Source organism: Ambystoma mexicanum, chromosome 6p (assembly GCF_040938575.1).
Source record: "Ambystoma mexicanum isolate Mex_15411 chromosome 6p, UKY_AmexF1_1, whole genome shotgun sequence".
NCBI lineage: Eukaryota > Metazoa > Chordata > Amphibia > Caudata > Ambystomatidae > Ambystoma > Ambystoma mexicanum.
This window is the reverse complement of record NC_090935.1, coordinates 1,495,508,759-1,495,528,885: the sequence shown is the minus strand read 5'-3', so window position 1 is coordinate 1,495,528,885 and position 20,127 is coordinate 1,495,508,759. Positions and strand designations below refer to the sequence as shown.

General features: G+C 45.2%; 1 protein-coding gene across 12 annotated transcripts in view; it reads right to left on the bottom strand.

Annotated features, from left to right (window-relative positions):
- The window catches only part of SEPTIN11 (septin 11), a 462,217-nt gene that overhangs the window by 197,616 nt on the left and 244,474 nt on the right, over nt 1-20,127 (bottom strand). For all 12 annotated transcript variants that reach the window (XR_011280410.1, XR_011280409.1, XR_011280413.1 and 9 more), the window contains one exon: nt 5,208-5,403. Coding sequence is in view for 5 of the 12 variants with exons in the window: in XM_069626333.1 (XP_069482434.1) it covers nt 5,208-5,403 (196 nt within the window). In the remaining 7 variants the exon portion in view is untranslated. The remainder of the gene's footprint in view (nt 1-5,207; nt 5,404-20,127) is intronic.

Below are 20,127 nucleotides of genomic sequence, written 5' to 3'. Positions count from 1 at the left end.
TACTCGGAGGATAGCCAGCCGAGAGAGAGAGAGAGAGAAAGAGAGAGAACGAGAGAGAGAACGAGAGAGAGAACGAGAGAGAGAACGAGAGAGAGAGAGAGAACGAGAGAGAGAGAGAGAACGAGAGAGAGAACACAGGTGAAAAGGAAGGTCTTGAGCTGCTTCTGGAACTTTAGGTGGTCCAACTCAAGTTTGAGAGGGGCAGAGAGGCCATTCCAGATGGAGGCATCTGCAGAGGAGAGAGATCTGCCCCCCACTCTCTGCCTGGAGAAGCGTCTGATCCTCAGAGTTACAGTTGGCTGATCAAAGGGCTCAAGAAGGAAGGTGTTTTGGAAGAGAGTTGGATGTAGTGAGGGCCCTGGCCCCAGAAGGCCTTGTGGACGATGCAGGGGGTCTTGGAATGGATCCCTGCAGCACCAGGAGCCAGTGGAGAGATTTCAGGGCTGGAGAGATACGATCCCTGGGCTTGAGGCCAATGACGTCTCTCAGTCCTGTTTTGGATTAGTTGCAGAGGGCAGATTGAAAAGCGGTTGTTGCAGTAGTCCAGCCTAAAGAGAACCAGGGCTCTGGAGACAGTGAGCTTCTGGGGAAAGTGAGAAAAGGAAGAATACCGCTGAGGAGGTGCATCTGGTAGTGGGCCTTCTAGGCAAGGTCAGTGATGTGAGGAGACAAGGCGAGAGTGGAGTCAAAGATGACACTAAGGTTTTTTGCCTCACAGGAAGGCGAAGGAAGAGGGACTAAGGAGGGTGGCCAGAGTGGAAGGGAAAGCAGGAGCAGGGGTTCCAGTGAGAAGGATCTCAGTCTTACTGGCATTAAGGCAGAGATAGTTGGAGGCGCACCAAAACTGACTCACAGATAGAAGTCAGGAATGAGCGAGAGAGGGGAGCCTGAAAGAGCGTGGAGTGTCGTCCGCATAACACTGAAAGTTAGAGAAGGCAGAGATAAGGTTGGCCAAAGGGGCCCAAGTAGACATTGAAGAGCAAGGGTGAGAGATTAGAGCCCTGGGGAACACCACATGTGGAGAGTCAGGTGGTGTAGAGAAAGGACCCAAGATGGACCTGAGAGGGCCAGTCCAGGAGGAAAGAGGACAACCAGTCTAGGCGTACTGAAACCAATGAGATTATTAGGGTCCTCGACATAACAGTAACAATTTGTTGATACTAGCATAGTATATAAGTCACTAGACAGATCGGCTTGTAGGATTCTCACTAGACACTTTAACTGCCCATGTGTGCACTTCTACTTACTGGTTTCTGGTATCAAAGGTTAGAGTTTCATCCCTAAACTTTAGGTATTGACCCTACAGACTTGGTCCTACCATAACCACCTTTATGGAAACAAAAAGCACTCCTTGTGCCCAGATGCAACAATGACCGTTTGTTATTTTCTCTCTTTTTCCCTTTTAGGGAACCAGCGCCCTATTCAAAAGCAGCGCTCCCTAAACCTCTTACTATTGTAAAAGTTTGCAGTGTGGTAAGCCTCACCGAGTTAATTATAAACTAAGGTTGAGTTGTTTGCTCTACTTTGTTCTGAGCCCAACACAACCCACTTCAAATGTGTTTATTTCCCCCCGACCCCTCCATTTTTTCCTTAAGGTTATAGTCAATTATAACAAGAAGGAAACCCATGAGGGCTGCAACTTCTGGCTAAACCAAGTTTCTCTATAAGAAATCGACATTATACAAATGTGTTTAATGCGTTACGGTTCGTCTCTTTGAAGCAATACCCCTGAAGAATTTCCCTGTACAAGATTTACAGATTTAGGGAAAGAAACATGTCAGGACAATGATACCGTGTGACCGAGACACGGCTACAATAGAGCAGTGATAGCTTGTACTTATTAAAAAACTTACTTAGCAATCCTAACTTACATAAGGATTAAGTACTAGGCAACTAAATGTTACACATATAGAGCTTTACTAGTAGCGTTGATTGTTTTTCTTAGAATTGATTGCAGATTTCTTAATGTGATTTTATGTAAATGTATTTTTTGCCCATTTGTGTATGTATTGATGAATTGTGCGAGTGATAATATTTAGGTGGAGGACGTTTGTGCTGAACTTGGTGTTATCATTTTATTATTTAATTTATCACTTGTTTTTCCTTTTTCCCCCTTTTTTTGATTTGTGTCACGATTTGGTGCGTAGTTTACGTTGGCAATATATGTTAGATAACATTTTTCTACACATTTTTTTAAAAAAAGGTTTTACATTGCAGCCCTATTTAGGCTGTATATGTTTTTTAAAGCATAGAATGTAATATGGTACAATTAAAATAAATATATTTTTTCAATTTTCTATGGTCTAGAACTGTGTTTTGGTTTGAACTGCGAAGTTGCACACCCTCCAGGGCCCATTGTGAGCATTTATCTCACGAACTAGAAAGGGGCGAAAGTGAGGCGCAGGATCTCTTTGGTAAAAAAAATGTCAGTGCGTGTGGGGCACGGTCCAGGCCTTAATCCAAAAAAAAAAAAAAACAGTCCTCTTCCAGTTATTACCTGACCCGTGATGCCCAGGTTCTCAGAGATGATTGATCAGGATGGTGTGAATGACGTGTCAAAAGCAGAGGAAAGATCAAAGAGTATGAGGACAGAAGGAATGCTTGAATCGAGATTAGTGAGCAGATCTTCACAGAGAAGTTTCCGTACCTCTGACTGCCCTGAAGCCAGACTGATGGTTAAGGAGACAACCAACAGATTCAGTGCGAAGTTTAACCTGAGAGATCGCCAGCTTTTCCAGGAGTTTGCTCAGGAAAGGAGTGATAGAGATCGGGTGATAGTTTGCCAGACAGGTACGATAGGCAGAAGGCTTTTTATGGTAGAGTGCACAAGGGAGTGCTTGAGGAGAGCGGGGAAAGTTTTAGTGGCAAAAGAGTGATTGCAGAAATCAGCCATGGCAGGAGCGAGGGCGTCAATGTGGTCCTTGATGGTTCTGGAGAAGCAGGGGAGCACCTGCTTGGATGCAACTTTCATAGATCAGACTCGTCTAGAAACCTTGTCAGGTGTAGTCAGAAAAAGGAGAAGGGAGGAGGAGAGGGAGAGATGGCCAGAGGGAGGCCTGAGAGGTAGAGGAAGAGGCCAGAGAGGACAGGATGTCCTGAGTTTTAGTGGTGAAGTGAGAAGCCAGAGCTGTACAGAGGGCCTTGGAGGGAACAGGAGAGGTGGCGACTGCAGAAGGATTGGCCAGCTCCTTGCAGATTTGAAAGAGATTGGCTGTGTTGTTAGGGGCCACAGAGACGTAGGCTTGGATGTGGGCTCTCTTCTTGGACAGGACAGAGTCTGTATTGCCTTTGGTGCAGGCAACAGGCCAGTTTGTCAGAGGATGTGCTCGATGCCCTACACTTCCTCTCAGCCACCCTACACTTGCGTTTCAGGGTGGCAAGGTCGAAGTCATACCAAGCGTTGCACTTGGATGCAGGCTGGAGACGGATTCTCATGACAGGAGCAAGGACATCCAGAGTGCTGGAGATAGAAAGACGCAGGTTAGAGGGGATCGTGTCAGTGTGTGAGTCACCTGCAGGTGTTGGAGGAGCAGAGAAAGCAGCGGCAAAGGCATACACGGACACACGCTTCATGGTCCGAATGACCGAGAAGGTAGGTGGAAGTGCTGGGGTGGGCTTAGCCTGGGGGACAAAATGCGTCAGGTGATAGGAGAGCAGAAAGTGGTCTGTCCAGGAGAAAGGAGTGGTGAGAGAGTTCAAGAGGGGGATGTCTGAGGAGATGAGAACATCCAAGGTATGCCTGACACACTTTGTGGGACCAGAGGGTAGAATGGAAAGAGAGCATGTCGAAGAGGTTGTGGAAAAGGCCACAGGAGGGATTACAATCATCCCAGTGCATGTTGAGGTCCTGGATGAGGGGAAGTTGAGAGGTAGAGGCAAGGAGAGAAGAGGAGAGGCCAGCCACTCAGAGGAAGAGGGCGACCTGACCAGGTGGTCTGTAGATGGTGGCCACAGTCAGAGAGGCCAGGAGAGATCGAGAGCCTGTACAACAGGCATTCAAAGGAGGAGTAGGCCTACGTAGGAATAACAGAAGAAGGGACCCACTCCCGAAAATTCAGAGCTACACCACCTCCGGGACGGTTGGTTCTGGGTTCAGAGAGGATCTTGTAGCCATCAGGAAGGAGAGTCAAAACTGTGACGAGCTGGCCATGAACCATGTCTCGTGAGAGCGAGGACATCCAGGTCAAGATCTTCGAGCAGGTGGCAGTTTGAGTAGCCTTCCATTCCATCAATTCATAATCAGTCTGAACCATTACAGAAGAGGACCAGCTGTATACAAATCAGTCTTGGTCCTGCTAAAAGGAGTCTAGTCTCAACTGCTCAGTCACGTCCCTTTGCATGAGAACACAAAACCCCCAGTCATGCTTTAGCCTTTTGGATTGGCAGTTTTGGTCGGATTGCTAGAGCGATTTGTACACAATAGTTGTGAAAGGCTGCGCACAGCAATGCCAGTGGTCATGATTAATTCAAAGACTTCAGTCTATCACTTTTTGGTATTAACTGGTCTTGCTATGCCTACGGACTCAATCTGCACCTCACTGATTAGGCCTAACAAAGCGGAAGCAGGTCTGATTCCGATTGTGTTCCTGCGCAGAGGGGCAGTTCTTACTGGACTGCTTCCATTAATGGCAGGACCAGGACTGGTTTCCAAGAGGGAAAGCAGTGTCCTAAAAAAAAAAAAAAGAGGCCTGGGCAGTGTGACGCCCACATGCACACAACTGACATCACTCTCCATGACGTTCTATCTGATTTTATCACCAGGGTCAATGGGTGCACTTTAAGGTTTTAAGGCTTGGATGCCTGAGTAAATGTAAATGTTTGCACCCCTAATATGACAACAGACTCCCTCTTTCCCACAGATGTATACAATGATTTTTATCTTGCCTTTTTCCAAAGCATTCTTCGGCGATTGAATCCAAGAATGTGGATGCTTTTTTAACGCTGCGTGCAGTTGCCAAAGTCAGATGCGGCTTTCACAAATACATTAGGTCACAATAAGATCCGCCATCTTGTTCAATGGGAAGCCAACACCAAGATTAATAAGCAAACCAACAGAAAACACCAGCACTTGCTCGATACATTTTGGATGAAGTACATCTCAAAGCAGACATCCAACTACTGTCAACAAAATTGAGCACCTAGAAACCTACATTATATATTCTACTGCATTATATTCAAAGTCCGAAAAGTTGCGGATTTCAACATACCTGTCATCTTTATTGATCTGATCCCCGAATCCTACTGTGTCCACAACGGTGAGCTTCAGGCGCACGTTACTTTCCTGCAATTCATAACTTCTAGCTTTTAAACCCACTCCAGGTTCATTGTGGGACGCAGGATGACTTTCAAACTCGGTGTTAAATATAGTGTCCATTAAGGTGGATTTACCAATGCCAGTTTCACCTGTTAGAAGATACATTTATTACCCGACACTTCCAAGCATTATCCTTTGAACAAATTTCAAATAAGTCACAGATTGTATTTGCAGCAGTTTAAAGGAAATGGACCATTTTCTTACTTGATTAAGGTTACAAATACATATTGTTTTAATATATATCATCAGGCTCAATAAATTGATTCGCATGCAGTTTTGTATTTTAAGATCCTTATGAAAACAGTCAGTCGCGTTTCTCAATTACTTGGGTGGAGACTAGAGCTCAAAGCTGGCTAGTATGGGCTGCCATGTTGGAAAAGTTGTAGAAGTGATAGCAATTCTAGTTTATAGGAAGGAAAGACGTTTAAAAGATAAGATTATTTCCATTTAGGAAGTTCCTTTGGTTAGGACATGATATGATATAGGTCAGCGCCTGGGCACAAGTGTTTTTAGGTGCGACAAGACAAGGGAGGGAAGACAGAGGGAGGACAAGACAAACCATCTTAATAGGCCTTGTGTCATTCAGCTCGTGCAAGTGTGACAACGCCAAGTGCAGGGGGAAGGGAGAGTGGGGCAAGTGCCAGGGAGAGGGAAGGGGGAGCACAATCAGGGCAGCACTGCTCTGAATAAGGGCAGCCAGGGCAGCTTGGCTCTGGGTACGTGCAAGGAGGCACAGGACTGTAGAGGTTACAGTTACAGCCCCCAAGTGCACATTAGGCCCCGAGGCAGTGCAGGTGAGACTGATCATGGAGGAGTCTGGTAACCAGTGAGACTCTGAGGGAACCAAGCAACGACAACGAGTCAGTGCCGCAGACAGGTGGCCAGCAGAGGAGGGAGAGAGAAAGCGAGGAGAAAAGGAAGGCCTTGAGCTGCTTTTGGCACTTCAAGTGGTCCGGCTCAAATTTGAGAGGGGCAGGCAGGGCATGTATTATTATTTTTTTATTTATTTGATTTATTTGCATTTTTAAAGTGCACACACAACCCGGGCATCTAGGGGCTGTTACAGGAATTGTTTTGTTTTTAGTTGCGTAGTCTGTCTTAGTTGCGTATTTATAATGCGCTTAAATACCCAGAGGTTTCTAAGCACGGACCCGGGGATCGAACATGTGTTGCTTCGTGTTGTCTTGCTTCCAAGGCACGCAACCACCGAGCTATCCTCCTGGGCTTCCATTCCCGTTGTATAATAGCATCCTAGAGAGAAATGCTACACATGGCAGATGCAATGTGCTTTGTTGCTGAAAGTTGAAATACAAGAACATACTTTCCTCTAGTGGCAAGACTTCTTCCTTAATCAAACATGTGCTACTCTTGAGGTCCCTTTTTTCCATCAAGGATGATATGCAGAGAGATGGTGTGTGGAAAGTAAGTATTGCCCCCATCCAGCCTAGCTGTAAAAGGATCTTCAAGGTGAGGCAGCAGAGGGCGTTTGATGGTCTAGATAAACTCTAGTGAGATATGCAAGTCCTCGGAACATTCTCATTACATTAAGCTGGATTATGGAAGGCGATTTTCCGATTCAGGGAGTTGGTTGGATGTGAATGCATACCACTAATATGCAAACCAGGAAAGCACATGAATTAGCACGGTTCATATCAAATGCAAAGATGTTATCGCCAATCCTATTTAGCAGAGTTCGGAAATGTACCAGGACCTTACTTCCCCCAGATTACAGAAAGGGTTAGACCAGGTGAGCAGGTTTTGGGCATAACAGGCACTGATCCAGGTTATTAATGTGTTCTCCTCTAAATGTGCACCTATAGCTATTATTACAGTAGGTATTGCACCTGACCTGCACTTATGTACTCACCCCTAAGGCCACTCAGATTCCTCATGTAGCTAAGCTCATCACAAGTAGGCGCGCCTCAATGCCCTTGGGCTGTTTGCACGCTATACAAATTTAAATAAATAAATAAAATTGCAAGAAATGTGCCCTTCTGCCTTGGCCGTTCCCGTGCCAGGTAATGCATCCGTTGGGACTAGGGAACCACATTATTGGTGCCATCTTGGCACTATACAACTCTAGAGGAGGGAATATTACAGGCAATGGTCAGTTGTTGAATAAGATTTCTCATAAAGAGTACCTCCCAGTAGCTCAATTGATGTTCGATATGTTTATCAAACCTCTGGCACCAGTGGAGTAAGTTTTCTGAAAATGTTGGGGGGCCCCAGCCAAATAAATGGGAACACAATGGTGTGCCATGAAAGTTGGGGGGGACAAACACCCCTGTCCCCCCCTAAAATTACGCCCATGTCTGGCACAATCAATGAGTTGACGGGGTGGGGAGGCTATAATGTCCTATTTTCGTAACTGCCCATTAATCATTTCACTACATATAGATGATATGATTGACTGGATAGTGCATACCCCTGATCGGGACACAGCACAGATCTAACTATGGGCTGTACTTCAGTGGAAATTTACAGTATGAAAACAAAACCGTATGCATGTCATGACCAAGGAATACAGAGGGCATTCTTTAAGCTTCAGATACCTTTGGATGTATATCACACATACTTTCATTGACCTGTCAGACTACAACTTCTATGGAAGTCAGCACTTTACTGATCTTCGTTGCACCCGAAATACTCCATACTGTGGGACGTTTGGCACTACCAGTGCTCTCTACTATTTACCACTGTACCTGACTGGGACTAAGGCCACATTTCGTTGTGATAATGGCTTGTGATTCTACATGCTCATGAACAGCTATAGCTTCTAATTTTCTTCAGACAATAGTTGAACTATCTCCGCAGGGTTTGAAATGGAGATTCGATGAGCTAACACCAGCCCCTGGGTGTCGGGCATCACCCTGTAGGCAGGAGCTACCGCAGGGGGACCAGGAGCTACCATAAATGCTCCTTTAACGTTTTGTCCCTTTTGTATGAACCATTGTGTTTAAATGTGTTAGATATGTTAATATCAAATATTCAAAGTTAATGTCACATTTACATGTTTGGAAGGCACCAGTTGTCCCTAGGAGCCACATGTAGCTCCTGGTAGCTGTTGCTTTCAGACTAACCAGGCGCTAGTATGCTACAAGAAGTAGCTAAATAGCTCCCTGCTCCCCTCAATTTCGTACCCTGTCTCCGAGTTGCCAAATGTTCCTTTCGAAGTAAATGCTAATTTCACTTCACTCACTTAAAATTTGAACACGGTTTTCAAACTTTCCATTATGCCCAGGAGCACATGGTTTCAGGTATGAAAGTATTCCAAAATACAAAGGCAAAAGTAGACAAAATGATCAGCTTCACCAATCAAACATCATACAATAAGAATTTTATTAATGATTATGAAAAAACATCATAAAAAGTATACAAATTCTGAAACCTAGTAACAAATAAAGTGCAAGCGACAAAGCAAGAAGCTCACAATTGATTTGTATCAGTTCATTACTAGCCTTTCCCTAGACTACAAAACAATTCCTGTTATTACCTTGGTATGGCATATACAAGAAAAGGAAATTTATGGTCAATGAAGACCCAAATACACAGACCAATTGATCTAATCACTGGTGTTACGCCTCGACATGTTTTAGTTCATTTAATTTCTTTTAGAACTTTCTACAGGAGGGAATTTATGATCCGTCACTTTATTTTAAACATTCAATGTGGCACTTCGTAATTCTAAAGTGCTCCAAACCAGTAGGTGCTGCTGAAAAAACATTTTTAAAAAACTCTGTAAATATACATATTCACTACAGAGAAGACAAATTTTATCTTGTAAAGCTCAGCAAAAAGACAAACAAATCTTTTACCAAGCATCAGGGCCAATGTAGGACTAAGGAAATCTGGAATCTTTCGTCTTCAAACATTAAATGTATCCTTTGCAGACTCAAATTCTGTGGAGATGCATACAAATTGTATCAAACCTACTATTTAGAACCTTAAAAAGCCAACTGTCAGATCTGAGTAAGCGATCCTTCAGCTTTAAATTTTTGATTGTTAAAAAATCCCAACTCAAACTTAGTAATAGCCAGAAAACTAGCATTACCAGAATTTTGAATTACCTCAATTGTAGCGAACATAATACATGATGATATCATAACTCGGGTGACATAATCTGTAGACAGATGTTAACAAATGAATTTCAAAAATAATTTTTAATACTGTTTCTCCACCTTAAAATCAGGTATTAAAGACCACCGTTTGATTCATGGAATCTCTAAAGACATCCTAGACAGGACATATATTTGCCAATCCTCCATTGAATTCAAAGAGGGATTTCGCTGTCTTAAAATCAAATGGCATCCACTGAGAAAAATAAAAGTGGATGTATTTTCAGGAAGGGCGGTCTAGTCGTGTAAATATCAAAGACGTCTAATTACAATCTAACTAGCGGTGACCCCATTTGCATCCAATATACCCGCGGTAGCACGCACATCTGTTTTTCATGGACTGCCTTTATGATCTTGTTGCGCTTCGTGCGTTTTTAATGTGACAATTGATGTAATCATGCCTGGTACTGCCTGATAACATTATGCTCCAAGGCCTTCTAAGATGGCCGTTCCTCGCTTATAATGCAATTTGTTGGACTTTGCTTTCCTGTTTTTCCAGCTCCCGCCCCCTCTCCGATTGGTTGCCTCTGGCCCTTAAGCCAATGGCAACAACCGGGAGGCAGGAGCCGGCCTCACCACCTAAGGCCACAACGAAGGCACCGTCTACCCCTGTCCACCACGGTACGCCGGATCGCCGCCCCCTTGAGTGTCTGTGTGCCCCCATGCCCCCCTTGAGTGTGTGTGCCCCCATGCCCCCCCTTGAGTGTCTGTGTGCCCCCACCCTGCCTTGCTCCCCCCTTTTGGCTCTGTGTACCCCCCCTTACCTGCCTTTTACCCCTTTCCCCCTCCAAATTTCCCTCCTCTTCTACTACCTTCCTACTCCCCATCCTACTTATTCTCCCTCCTCTCAGCCCTCCCCCTCCTAGCACTTACTCCTATCATCTGTTCCCTTGACTTTTGATAGCAGCTTGTCTGTCTCCCCTCCTCCCCCACCCCTGCTTTTTTAATTTGTCACTGACAAATTTGCTCAGTAGCGTGCCTTGTTCATATCCTTCTCCCCACTCATATCCCCCCGTGCCCCCTCCCACCCCTCCTCTTGTTTACCTCCTGCACTACATCAATTGTCGTCAGACATAGTAATGTTACTGCTTGCTTTGTTCTCCTTTTCCATTACCTCTTGCCTTACTTGTTCTATGCACTTGCACTATCAGAAATGTCAACAGGCCTATTACGATAGTTATTTTTCACATTCTGTATTGTTTCAAGGACTTTAACTGAATGTAACTGTATTTTCCTATGTTCCCTCCCTCCTTGAAGCGCTTTGAAACACATTGTGTTTAGGCGCTATATAATTAAACAATTAATCAATGTTTACTATAGGGGTTCAATGTAAAAATGAATTGTTTCTTAAAAAATTCAACATAGAGGTTTGCCAGACTAGGGGCCATAGTGGCCCCCATGGCAGTCCCCTCTATTTGTTGATAGAAAGTGCCTGCAAATTCAAAATAGTTTTTAGTCAGGGCTATAGAAATACACCACAAAATGAAAGCGGTAGGAACCGGATCCGAGTCCATTCGATTCAGGAGAAGTTCTTCTATTTTCTCCAAAGTGTCCTGTTGTGGTATATTAGTATACAAGGACACTATATCAACAGTCAACATTAGTTGAGTATCACGATTGTATTCCATATCTTCAAACTTGTTAATCACATCTTTTGTGTCTTTTGTAGGATTTCATCATAGAGACATAACCCTTAAGGTAATGATCAGCGAAAATAGAGAGCGGTTCTAGAATAGGGTTAATTCCTGCTAAGATAGGCCTACCTGGGGGGTTTACCAAGGTTTTATGAATTTTGGGGAGGCAATAGAAACAACGAATACTCGGGTTTTTATTGATCAAAACATCGCTTTCTTGAGGACGGATCCATTCACGTGCTTTGGCTTTAGAAGCTTTCAATTCAATAAGTTGTGCTAACTCTTGAGTGGGATCCCCACTGATTTTTTTTGTAATAAGTCTCATTTCAGAGTTGTCGATTACATTCATTGACATAATCGACTCGATTAAGTACTACTATTCCACCACCCTTATCTGCTTTCTTAATTGTGATGGACTCATTCTGAGCTAAATTGGTAAGAGCCATAGTTTCTAGTTTAGTGAGATAACATTGGACTTTTTTTGTTGTTCGAGTTTAGCCACTTCAGCCAGAACTCGCTTTTCAAACACCAGAGACTCAGGAGAAAAAGAGTAAGCAGGGGGATAAAATGTAGAGGGAGTACGGAGGCTAGTGTGGTTCACTATATTGTCGGAACTTACTTCATTAGACTGACTAGCGAAGAATTCCTGAATATGGATCTTACGCATGAGTTTATAAAAGTCAGTGCGGAATTCAAAAGAATAATGCGTCTTAGTTATCACAAAACCTAGGCCTTTTTCTAAAACAGACTGTTCTTCTTCTGTTAGGACATAGTTTGACAAATTTACTAGAAGCGACTCCCGCTCCGCGTTTGTGGTTGTCGTGCCACGTCCCCCTGGATGGACCTTGGTGCAAAAAAGGTCTCTGGGAGTTGTTCTGATTACCTCGGGATGATCTATAATTGAGATTGCCTCTCCCTCTTTTCGGTGGTCCATTAGAACTTCCCACAGTGGGGTCATCTAGATGATTAGAGCTGCTATCATTGCTACTGCTGTAGGATGTAGCACGAAAAAACGAACTCTTCTTGATCGATTATGCTGACCATTTTGTTGGGAAGCTGGAGTTTTGATGCCCTTCTTTTGTGTATGGAAAAGCTCTATAGTGAGTACATTTTGCTAGATCTTTTTTGAGTCGAGAAATTTGTTCAGAGGTGTTCGTTCCTTTAAACTCCTTTGAACTGGTAGAATACTAGTTCTCTGGCTATTACTAAGTTTGAATTGGGATTTTTTTAACAAATCAAACATTTAAAGCTGAAGGATTGCTTACTCAGATCTGACAGTTGGCTTTTTAAGGTTCTAAATAGTAGGTTTGATACAATTTGTATGCATCTCCACAGAATTTGAGTCTGCAAAGGATACATTTAATGTTTGAAGATGAAAAAATTCCAGATTTCCTTTGTCCTACATTGGCCCTGATGCTTGGTAAAAGATTTGTTTGTCTTTTTGCTGAGCTTTACAAGATAAAACTTGTCTTCTCTGTAGTGAATATGTATATTTACAGAGTTTTTTTTAAAATGTTTTTTCAGCAGCACTTTAAAATTACGAAGTGCCACATTGAATATTTAAAAGAAAGTGACGGATCATAAATTACCTCCTGAAGAAAGTTCTAAAACAAATTAAATGAACTGAAACATGTCGAGGCATAACACCAGTGATTAGATCAATTGGTCTGTGTATTTGGGTCTTCAATGACCATAAATTTCCTTTTCTTGTATATGCCATACCAAGGTGTTAACAGGAATTGTGCTCTAGTCTAGGGAAAGGCTAGTAATGAACAGATACAATTCAATTGTGAGCTTCTTGCGTTATGTCACTTGCACTTTGCTACTAGGTTTTAGAATTTGTATACTTTTTATGATGTTTATTAATCATTAATAAAATACTTACTGTATGATATTTGATGGTGAAGCTGATCATTTTCTCTACTTTTGCCTTTGTATTTTGTTTCTCTGAACCCTTCTTTAAAGTAGAGAGTTTATTACTACCTTCGGGAGTACATGTTTTGAAGGGGTTCCTCATCTAGTATGTTTTATGAAAGTATTCCACCTGAAACCTTACAGTCTTTTGTTATGGTTCATAATGGGTTTAGATTACCACTAAAGTTACTCTAGTAAAACAGAGAAACATATAATAGCTTGCCCAGCCATGGGGTATTGTGACTATTTAATTGAGGCAACTTTAGCAAAGAACAACCTCAGCATGAATTTCTAATTTCATTTATTGAAAGACAGGAAAGCTCTTTTATGAAAAATACTGCCAAAAACCCAATATCTTTCGGGTGAGTAATCCCTTGATGCTGCACTTTAGAATAGTAGACATTGATGAGGGAGCAGAACATGATCCCATGCTAGAGGTAGAAACAAATGGTAACAGACATTGGGCCTCATTACAAGTTTGTCGGTCCGGAAACAAGGGTGCCGGTAAGCTTACCAGCACCCTTGTTTCCGGACCGCCAAACTAGGAATTGGCCTGCTGGGGTCCCTGCACCCGACAGGTCTGACCTTGCCGGGCACAGCGGCAGGGTAGGCAGACTCTTCACGGAAGCGCTGGCACCGTTGGCAACAGTGCCAGTGCTTCCGAGTCCCCAGGGACTAAGATTTTACCGGCGCCTGAATCCCGGCCCGCCGGTCTTGTAATCTCCTGGTGGCACCGGGAAGTCAGGCACTGGTAAGATGGTAAGAGTCCTGCGTCAACCCACCGGTAGCACCGGCGGGGTTACCGCCGGACTCGTAATGAGGCCCATTGTGTCAAATGTATAATACTACATTTGTTTTCATCAGTGCTAATGGTTTTTATGCTGAATAAAGCTCTAATGATGATAGTAACAGACTGAGAAAGCACAGTGTACATTAAATGAAATAATATAAAGTGAAGGTTGGGGATATGGCAGGAGGGATGATACCACTGTAGCTCTCAGGTGCCACCTCCTCAGGAGCTTGAAGGCCTGAGCAGTGCGTGCCCTTGCACATGGGTACGATGAGTAAAGCGTTCCAGTACAGCCAACTGCCTAAGCAAGCCACATGCCAGTTTATGCCACCAAGACATGAAAATCAATTGTCAGCAGAATATAGGTTGTGTCGAAACTGTCTTAGGAACATCATTTCTAGAGTAATCATCCAAAGGTGGTGTTGCATTGTGAGTGACATTAGCATAACATGTAAGTTAATGACTCAAAATCAATGAGTTGGACTAATACTACATATTCAAAGGGGGTGAGCTAAGTGGTCTATTGCTGTGATTTTCAGGTGAACCTGATGGATCAGAGCGACTGCCCTACCTCAGTTAGAGGCAAGATTTAATCTGTTGGGTTAGTTTGGGCTCACAGGGGCATGTGAGTGTGTATGCTCACCGTTTCTATTGGTGTTGCTGCGCTTTGCTTCACACAATGTTGTAAGAAGGACAACGCTCATTCAGGTGCAGAAGGCTCAGTGCACCGCTCATGCAAGTTTTGAAAGTATCAGGGCACAAAGAATTCAGGTCCAGAATAGTTTTAGGCACCTCCCTCTCCCATGCACTGCCCCCTCATGCAAAGAATACTTCATGGTATCCTGCACTCAGTCGCTGGGAGGGTCAGGCACCATTCACTCTGACCAACGGGGTAGAAGCATCGGGCACCATTCACACTGACCCAGGGGCTAGAAGCATCGGGCACCATTCACACTGACCCAGGGGCTAGAAGCATCAGGCACCATTCACTCATCCACGGGTTAGAAGCATCAGGCACCATTCACTCTCATCCAGGGGTTAGAAGCATCAGGCACCATTCACTCTGACCCAGGGGCTAGACGCATCGGGCACCATTCACTCAGTTCAAGAATGATTCAGGGAACAATCTTACCCAGGAGCTAGAAGCATCAGGCCCAGAAGCATCAGGCACCATTCACTCTGACCCAGGGGTTAGAAGCATCATGCCCCGTTCCCCCTCACCCAGGGGCTAGACGCATCAGCCACCATTCACTCAGTTCAAGAATGATTCAGGGCACCATTTTACCCAGGGGCTAGAAGCATCGCACACCATTCACTCCGACCTAGGGGCTACAAGCACCACGCACCATTCACTCAGGCCCAGAATACTGCTCCCTCAGCCGCACAGCGTTATTATCCACCTGATTAGCTTCTCCCTTGCCCAAGGTGCTTATGTCTGTCACGCCATGCGTTTCAGCCTCATATCTGGCCAGAATTATTGTTTGTTTTTTGCAGAACGATTGGTGCCCAAATGCGATCTCTACAAAGCACCGACACTAAACGCAAGTCTTGCTCTCCTGAGCACCTCCAGGCTACCGGCAAGGGCACCGACTTCACAGGAGATGAAAGCAGCCAGCAAAAGTGGACAGGGCTGCCCTACGAGGGGAAAAGAGGTGGGGGCAAAGAGGGGTTTTAAAAGTATGGACCACTGTAACCCTGCCCCAGGGAAAAGGAAGAAAGTTTGTCCTGAGCAGTGCGGTGCAAGCAGGGACCAATGGGAAGGAAGACGAAATGATGGACCCTGCATCCTGGGCTGACTCATTGTCATTTATTAACCCGATGACCCATGTGGGCAGGGCAGTGCTAGTTGTCAATTTTCATGGGTAATAATGAGCTGGAAGGTGACCATGCTGGGTGCTCGTGCTGACCATTCTGACACACTGCTCCAATCAGCCTTTGTGACATTGGTGCAGCTACGCCATTGCAAAAACCAGCAGCACTACTACAGCAGTGTGGGTTGATAACATGACAGTCACCATCCAGCAACATCAACACAAGGGCGATGCCAGGGACAAGCTTAAGGCCACCTCGAAAGATGGGCCATAAATCAGTGCCAACTTATACAAGAAGATCTTGCTGCAGTGTTTGACAGGCAAGTTCATCACTTTACCATAGGAGTAAAACATGTTTGCTCTTTTCTCTGTGAATAGATGGTCAACATGCATCAGAGAAAAATGTGAATGCTACTTGCAAGTACAGAATTTTCGTGAAATAAACCACATCCTAGGAGTGTGCCAATCCAGCTTCTGCCCCGGCCATGGCACTGAGTCAGCCCTCCAGAAATATCAGCTGGGCGAGATCGGAGACGAGGGCAAGACAGCACTCCTCCTCCTTAATCTATCCGCTGCCTTTGATTTGGTCGACCCTAAAATCCTATGCCATCGCCTCGGAAAACTTCTCCCCCAGGGCAACTGCCTGGATTGCCTCCTTTCAGAAAGAGTCATGAAGGTACTCACAGAAAACGTAAAAGCCCCCGTCCCTATCCCCTGTGGGGTACCACAAGGGTCGTGCATCTCCCCCACCCTCTACAACTTCGTCACCAGTCCACTCTTCGACATCTTGCACTCTCATGGCACAGCCTATGCTAACTATGCTGACGATACCCACATTATGATCCCTCTCCTAGGTAACTATGCAGAGGATTCAAAAACCCTTAATACTTACTCACTGATTCAGTCATCGATAGCGAACCCACCTTTGTCTAAACAGTGACAAAATGGAAATCTAACTAGTTGGACCCCATAAAGCCCTAAATAATCTCTCCAAACTTTACTCTGCATTCCAGATTGACATTTCCATTCCCATCTCAACTTCGGTCAAGACCCCAGGGGTGAACCTCGATGCCTCACTAACCCTGTCCCGCCAAGAGAATGCCATCACCTCGTCAGCAGCCTACTCGCCCAAAGTCCTAAATGCTGCCAAACCCTTCCCATCCAGAAACAGCTGCTTAATTTTAACCTAAGCGATCATCGGCTCAAAGCTGGACTACTGCAATGTCCTCTTTTCAGGCACCTCCTCCAGCAACATCAAGAAACGCCAAACAATTCAAAATACCACCCTACGAGCAGCCCTGAACATCCCAAGAAGAGAACTCATCTCAGAAGCGAGAAAGGAGTCCCACTGGCTTCCCATCCAAGCTCGCATCACCGTCAAAATCCTCTCAATCCCCCAAAAATGCCTATCGACCACAGCCTCCCTGTATCTCTCTCAGAAACTAGTCAAAACCCACTCAAGACCCACCAGAACATCATACACTGACCACTTGTCCTACCCAAGGTTAAGCACACCAAAGCAGGCGGTGCAAGCTTGCCCTACCTAGCAGCCAAACAATGGAACACCCTCCCCCCTGCACTCAAAGATCTTACTGGGTATTCAGAAAATCACTCAAAACGCAGTTCTCCTAATAGCTACCCACCACTGTAATCCTGAAGGCTGCAGCACACCCATATGTACTGCATTTGTAACCTAATGCTACCAATTTGCATGTTATGTATCTTAAATGACATTTACCTGTAACAGCGCCACGATGCCTCCGGGCTGTTTGCGCGCTATACAAATGAAATAAATACACAAATAAATGATGATGTGTTTAAAGAACCACCTAAGCTTTTATCTTATTTCAAGACACAACTCGTATGTTATGTTATTTTATGTTGATTGCTATCTATAAATTGCACATCTGCTGTGGGTAGTGCATCCATCACCCCCAATGATCCCCTAAGTTGCAGTTTTAAGTCCAAATATGGCGATACAGTGGGAGTAGCTGTGGACGGTGGCAACAGTGAGTGGGGAGCTGCCTGCCACGATGTGTCCGAGGGTTTACTAGAAAATATTTGGGCCCTGGCACTTCTTTGTTTACAAATGGACCACTGGGGAAGTATAAAATATTAAATGCACCCAGGGATGAATGAAGGATATTCGGGTGAGGTCAGAAAGGAGAGGCGGTGCACCAAGAGACCAGGCAGAGGACGGAAGGCGGAGGATGTGTTGGAGACTGTGGAATATAGTGCAGGCTAGTATTCTGTGAGAGTGCGGAGTGGCTGTTAGTGAGGGTGAGCAGTGGAACGGGTGATAGAGAGGGGAAGGTGGGAAAGAAGAAGAGTATAGGTGGATTAGAAGGTTACATTGGTGGAGAGACAGAAAGTAAGTAAAAGAGTGGAAGTGAGAGTGGAAGAGGAGACAGGTGTAGAGGGCTTAGGTAAGGAGCAAGAAGGAGAGTGAGAGGGAGGAGCAGGGCTTAGGCGCAAACACAAATCAATGAAACAAGCCTATAAAAATGTGGCACTTCGGCAACAAAAAAGAGTCACATACAGTCTCTGGAGTTTTAAGTGCTCCACACTTCTTTCTTGGCACACTGTGCAATCTTTTCTTGGCCCGGCTGCTCTGGTCAGGATGTCAAATTGGTCCACTGGATGGTTGGTATACCCGGCACCACAAGCCCTGAATCTTTGGATTGTCTTGATGGTACCAGCGGCAGACTCTTTAGCTTGTGTTTGGCCCTCATATCAGAAGACTTCCCTCCGCCTTAACCTTGGTGCCGGCCTGGTCAGTTGTTTCTCGTCTTAGCTGTACATTGCCACAGACCCTTTGCCACCAACGTATTATCAGGCTGAGGGTCAGTAAGATTGGGACCTTTTTACTTTCCCTTCTAATCTTCTGTTCACTCCTTCCCTCCTCCTGCATCCTCTCCTGCTTTATATTTTTGTTCGGTACTTTCCTACTACATGCTTTTCCTTCTTGCCCTCCTTCCTGTTCTCTGGGCTCACCAATGCTCCTCTGCACAGCTTGACCCTTCACCTCATCTCCTTTCCGGTTTGTCACCTTCAACCCAATAGATGTTCCTTCTCTAACCCAGTTACTCTCGGGCGCTCATCTCCCTCTCTCCCACATTCTTTTCTTTTACCACTGACAGGGTCAGGACACTGACCCCATCAAGGTGCGATTGGGACCCCCCTTTCTACCTGGGGCAGGAGGCCTGCCAGGAGCAGTTCCTGCCCCAGAGGCAGGGGGAGAGAGTTGGGGATCCTCAGTCTCCATCTCTTCTATCTGTATCTGGCTGCAAATGTCAAGAACAATTTGTTTTCACACCATACCTGCCATGCCCTGCTCTGGTCGGGGTTCTTTATCCTCTCTTTCTTGGATTACAGAGTCCAGGATTGTTTGCGACAGAGGACTGAAAATGTAACCCACCAGTGAGCAGCAGGACTGTGGTGCAGTATGGAGTGCAGACCAGCAACCAGGAAGCTTCAGACCACGTGATATATGATATATGACATTCATAACGCGCCTATACACAAATGTTTCAAGATGCGATGAGGCAAGGGAGGGGAAACGAAGAGAGGACAAGAATGATCTTACTAGGCCAAAAGCCATTGAGACCTTGCAGGGGAGGGGAAACGTGCCAGCGAAAGAGGAGGAAGTGCAGGACATAGGATCAAAAACAAGCAGTGCGGTCAGCAGGTGGCAGTGCCAGGGTTACGTGCAGACAACAAGTGTCTGAGAAGTTCAGGTAAAGGGACTGTAGGGTTGCAGATGCAGACCCAAGTGCAAGGGTTGCCAGGAGACAGTGCAGAAGTGCAAATAGGCGGGCAGGGATCTGGGCCTGAAGTTCAGAAGTTAGACAGGGAACCAGTGCAGTATCAGACAGGAGATCAGCAGGGAAGAGGAAGAGAAGGCAGAAACAAAGAGGAAAGTCTTGGGATGCTTCCGGAACCAGAGATGGTTCTGCTCAAGTTTCAGAGAGGCTGTTCCAGAGGGAGGCACCAGCCAAAGAGAGAGCGATCTGCCCCAACTAGTTGCTTGGAGAAGCGCCTGACCCTCAAAGAGTTGGAGGAGCGAAGAGCTCAAGTAGGAAGATATTTCCGAAGAGAGATTTGGAGGTATTGCGGTCCCAGGCCCCAAAAGGTCTTGTGGACAATGCAAAGGGTCTTGAACTTGATCCTTGCATAAGAACTTTGAGATTGATTGTGCTTGCCGTGGACCGCCATTGCAAAACTTGGTAGAGCCGCGTTTGATAAGGGGGTGAACCTTAACAGGTGCTTTGTGATTGGCTTGGTTAGTACCAGGACCAATGGAAGAGGAGCCTAGATGGGTACACAGGAAACCAGGCAGTGTGGGCTGTTCGGATGGTATCAAAGGAGGCAGAGGCGGACAGAGAAACCAGGCCGACAAAGGATGGTGCAGCGGCACATGGAGGAAGATTATAGAGAGCATGTGCAAGCTGAGGTATTGGTTGGTGAGAGAAAGTAATACTTAGGTGCGAGAATGCTGGTATGTTATGGAGGGTGAATGATTGCAACTAAGTGGGAGTGTATGGGAGTG